This window comes from Sesamum indicum, unplaced genomic scaffold (assembly GCF_000512975.1).
Source record: "Sesamum indicum cultivar Zhongzhi No. 13 unplaced genomic scaffold, S_indicum_v1.0 scaffold00376, whole genome shotgun sequence".
Taxonomy (NCBI): Eukaryota; Viridiplantae; Streptophyta; class Magnoliopsida; order Lamiales; family Pedaliaceae; genus Sesamum; species Sesamum indicum.
The window spans coordinates 1-4,150 of NW_011628268.1; the positions used below are offsets into that span (position 1 = coordinate 1).

Sequence of the window (4,150 nt, forward strand, 5' to 3'; positions counted from 1 at the left end):
CAAAGCCGGTAGTATTTGCATCGGTCGCCAAAGATACCGGCGACGTTACATATTCGTCCGGCGACTGTTCGTTTTCTGCGTAAACTCGTGCCCGCGGCTGTTCGGTTTCATCAACCGCTTGTGGTTCCAATGGCGCATCAAACCCAAGCAAATTCGACGCCGAAGCAGCCTCCTTTCCCGTGTCCAATGGCGCATCAATTCCGAGCAATTGCGGCACCGAAACGGCCGCTTTTTCCACGTTCGAGGACGCGGCAAACCCTAGTAGTTGCGGCGCCGAAACAGCCGCTTTCTCCATCTCCAAGCCTCCTCTTTTCCCATGCGCAATTAATGTTGATGTCTCCCCAATCATCGGTTCCGATTTGTTCGCCTGAAAGTCGCCGGTGAAAGGCGCGGTTTGAACTAAAAGCCGCGTGGTTTTTCCAGTTTTTCTATGGTAGCTATCCTCGCCATCGCCGGTCACCAATCGTCGGCCTCCCACTTTTTCGATATCCCCATCACTGGCTGAAGCGTCACCTTCGTCCTCCTCATCTCCGGCGGCCATGTGCATGGATAGTGTATTAGTGCGTGTTTGATATGGTGTGCTAGTGTGTGTTTTAGAGAGAGAATTTTTGTGGTCCATTTTTTCCTTTGTGAATTCGCTGATAACCACATTGTTGTACTGTACTATTATTTTATTTTACTTAATGAAACTTATATTTACCAAAAAAAAAATAATAACTACAAGTAAATATAAAAGGGAAACAAACTTATTTTAATAAAACCGTGCAAAACAGCTAACTTTTGAACGTTTTCAGAATTCGACGAAACTTGACCCAATCATTGGTCTAAACCCAAGAATTTGTGTGGTAAATTTCCTAAGCGTAATAATACTTACAAGTTAGTATAAAAGGGAAACAAACTTGTTTTAATAAAACAGCACAAAACAGCGATATTTTGAACGTTCTCAGAATTCGACGAAACTTGATCCAAACGTTGGTCTAAATCCAAGTATTGGTGTTGTAAATTTGCTAAGCGTAATAACAACTACAAGTTAGTGTAAAAGGGAAACAAACTTGCTTTAATAAAACTATGCAAAACAACTAACTTTAGAACGTACTCAGAATTCGACGAAACTTGACCCAATCGCAGCTCTAGACCCAAGCATTTGTATTGTAAATGTTCTAAGCGTATACAAGTTAGTACAAAAGGAAAACAAACTTGATTTAATAAAACCGTGCAAAACTGCTAAATTTTGAACATTCTCAAAATTCGACGAAACTTGACCCAAACGTTAGTCTAGACCCAAGTATGTGTTGTAAATTTGTTAAGCCTAATAATAACTACAAGTTAGTATAAAAGGGAAACAAACTAGTTTTAATAAAAACGTGCAAAAAAGCTAAATTTTGAGCATTCTCAAAATTCGACGAAACTTGACCCAAACGTAGGTGTAGACCCAAGAATTTGTGTGTTTAAATTTCCTAAGCGAAATAATAACTACAAGTTAGTATAAAAGGGAAACAAGCTTGTTTCAATAAACCGTGCAAAACTGCTAAATTATAAGCGTTCTTAGAATTCGACGAAACTTAACGCAAACGAAGGTTCAGACCCAAGAAAATTGTGTGTTAAGGTCCACGTCACTTATTCATCCTATGGCTTGCTATTCTTGGCAAGCTGCCTACGACAGACAAACCATGGTTATCTCACTTCGGCGATTGCATACTTTGTAACGAGGGGGCAATAGAGACACATTCACACCTTTTCTTCCAGTGTAGATTTAGCTAACAGTGTCTCACAGCAATTCGGAGAAAGGTACGATTGCATTGGCCCAATAGAGACTGGGCGAACGACATTGAGTGGGCTTCTCGCAGATGGAGGGGTAAGCACATCGTTATCATAACTTATCGAGCACTACTAGCATCTTCTGTTTACCACATTTGGAAGGAGAGAAACCTGAGACGTTTTGAGCACATTGAGAGGACTCCGAGCACCATGGCGTTATTGATAGTTGATGATGTCAGGCAGCAGATCATTAGTATTTCATTAGCTAGTTCTGTTAGTACACGAGCTTTGTATAGACTATGGCGTATCCCTTGGCCTATCGAGGGAGAAACCACCTCATGATCACTTTGTTGTACTATACCATTTTTTACTTAATGAAAATTACATTTACCCAAAAAAAAATAAATAAATTGTGTGTTAAATTTTCTAAGCGAAATAATAACTATAAGTAAGTATAAAAGGGAAACACACTTGCTTTAATAAAATCATGCAAATCAGCTAATTTGGAACGTTCTCAGAATTCGCAGATGATCTCCTCCTCTTTTGTAAAGCTGACAAGGACTTGGTTAGAACCCTAAAGGTGGGACTGGACAGGTTTGCAGAATGGTCGGGCCTCCGGTTGAATATTCAAAAGAGTCACCTAATTATCTCCCAGTCTGCACAAGAAAGGAAAGAACAACTACTATCGATCTTGGGCTTCCAGGAGGGGCAACTCCCAATGAGGTACTTGGGCCTACCTCTAATCTCATCTAGGCTTTCTATCTCTGATTGTCAGCCACTTTTATCTAAAATTGATGCTCGTATTGCTGGTTGGGAGGGAATGTCATTATCATATGCTGGTCGGGTACAAATCATAAAAACAGTTCTTTCAGCATTGAGCTTGTATTGGGCTTCTGCATTCATATTACCGAAGGCGGTTATTAAGGAAGTGGAGAAACGCCTACGACTATTCCTCTGGAAAAGCACCTCCGACACAGGATATGCCAAAGTTGCATGGAAAGATGTTTGCAAAACCGATGGTGGAAGGGGGACAGGGTATAAAAGATATTGGTATACTCAACCAAGCTCTAATGACAAAGAAATTGTGTGACGTCATTAGATGTGACCGAACGTCTATCTGGGTAGAGTGGCTACAGCGTGGACGACATCGAAATAATTCCATTTGGACAGTTGATGAGAAGGGAGGATCGTGGACTTGGAGAAAGATGCTTCGACTACGCAACCTCATCCAACCAATGGTGGAGCTGCAAATTGGAGATGGGAGAAGCTTCTATCTTTGGAAGGATCTATGGCATCATCTTGGACCCCTGATTACTAGATTTCCACATGGACCGAGACTACTTGGGCTTGATGAATCTACAAAGCTTCATATGGTTATAGTTGACGGCCAATGGCACTGGCCTCTCATTACTGAATTGGAATGCGTTCAGATTATATACACATTACCCCTGATTCATGGTGGTGAGGATAGAATCATTTGGCGGTTTCCCGATGGGCATCCCACTGCCCAAGCTCTGTACTGGCTTCTTTGCCCACCAGGACCAAAAGTAGGATGGACTTCACTACTTTCAGGTTCGTTGAAGATTCCACGACATTCCTTTATCTTATGGATGGCTATTCTGGAAAAATTACCTACAACGGATAAACCGTGGTTCACACCTTGGAGGGTGTATTCTTTGTGATGGGGACGTAGACGAGACACATTCCCACTTGTTCTTTCGATGTCGATTCAGTAGACGATGCCTCTCAGCACTACGACAAATTATTCGATTAACGTGGCCCAATAGAGAATGGGCAAGGGATGTGGAATGGGCAACTAGGAAATGGAGCGGGAAACATATCATCAATATTGCATATAGAGCGCTACTTGGGTCATTCGTTTACCATATATGGCGGGAAAGAAACTCGAGACGGTTCCAACAGATTGAGCATTCAGAAAAGATATTGGCTTCTTTTATTGTTGACGATATTAGACAGAGGATTTTGAGTGTCAATCTACCTAGGTCCATTAGTACATGTGCTCTTTATAGACTATAGCGCATCCCTTGGTCTGTCGAGGGATAGCCAATTGACTGTTGTACTGTACTATTATTTACTTAACGAAACTTACCTTTACCGAAAAAAAAAACTTGACCCAAACCCAAGCAATTGTGTGGTAAATTTGATAAGCGTAATAATAACTACAAGTTAGTATAAAAGAGAAACAAGCTTGTTTCAATAATTCGTGCAAAACAGCTAAATTTTGAGCATTTTAGAATTCGACGAAACGTGACCCAAACGAAGGTCTAGACCCAAGAATTTGTGTGATAAATTTTCTAAGCGTAATAATAACTACAAGTTAGTATACAACGGAAACAAACTTGCTTTAATAAAACCGTGCAAAACAGCTATA

General features: G+C 40.9%; 1 protein-coding gene across 1 annotated transcript; it reads left to right on the forward strand.

The window, feature by feature from the left end:
• Positions 1 to 2,738: 2,738 nt before the first annotated feature.
• Positions 2,739 to 3,440, forward strand: LOC105180168. The gene has a single exon (XM_011103830.1). The coding sequence runs from the start codon at positions 2,739 to 2,741 to the stop codon at positions 3,438 to 3,440; it is 702 nt and encodes a 233-aa protein (XP_011102132.1).
• The last annotated feature ends 710 nt before the right edge of the window (positions 3,441 to 4,150 follow it).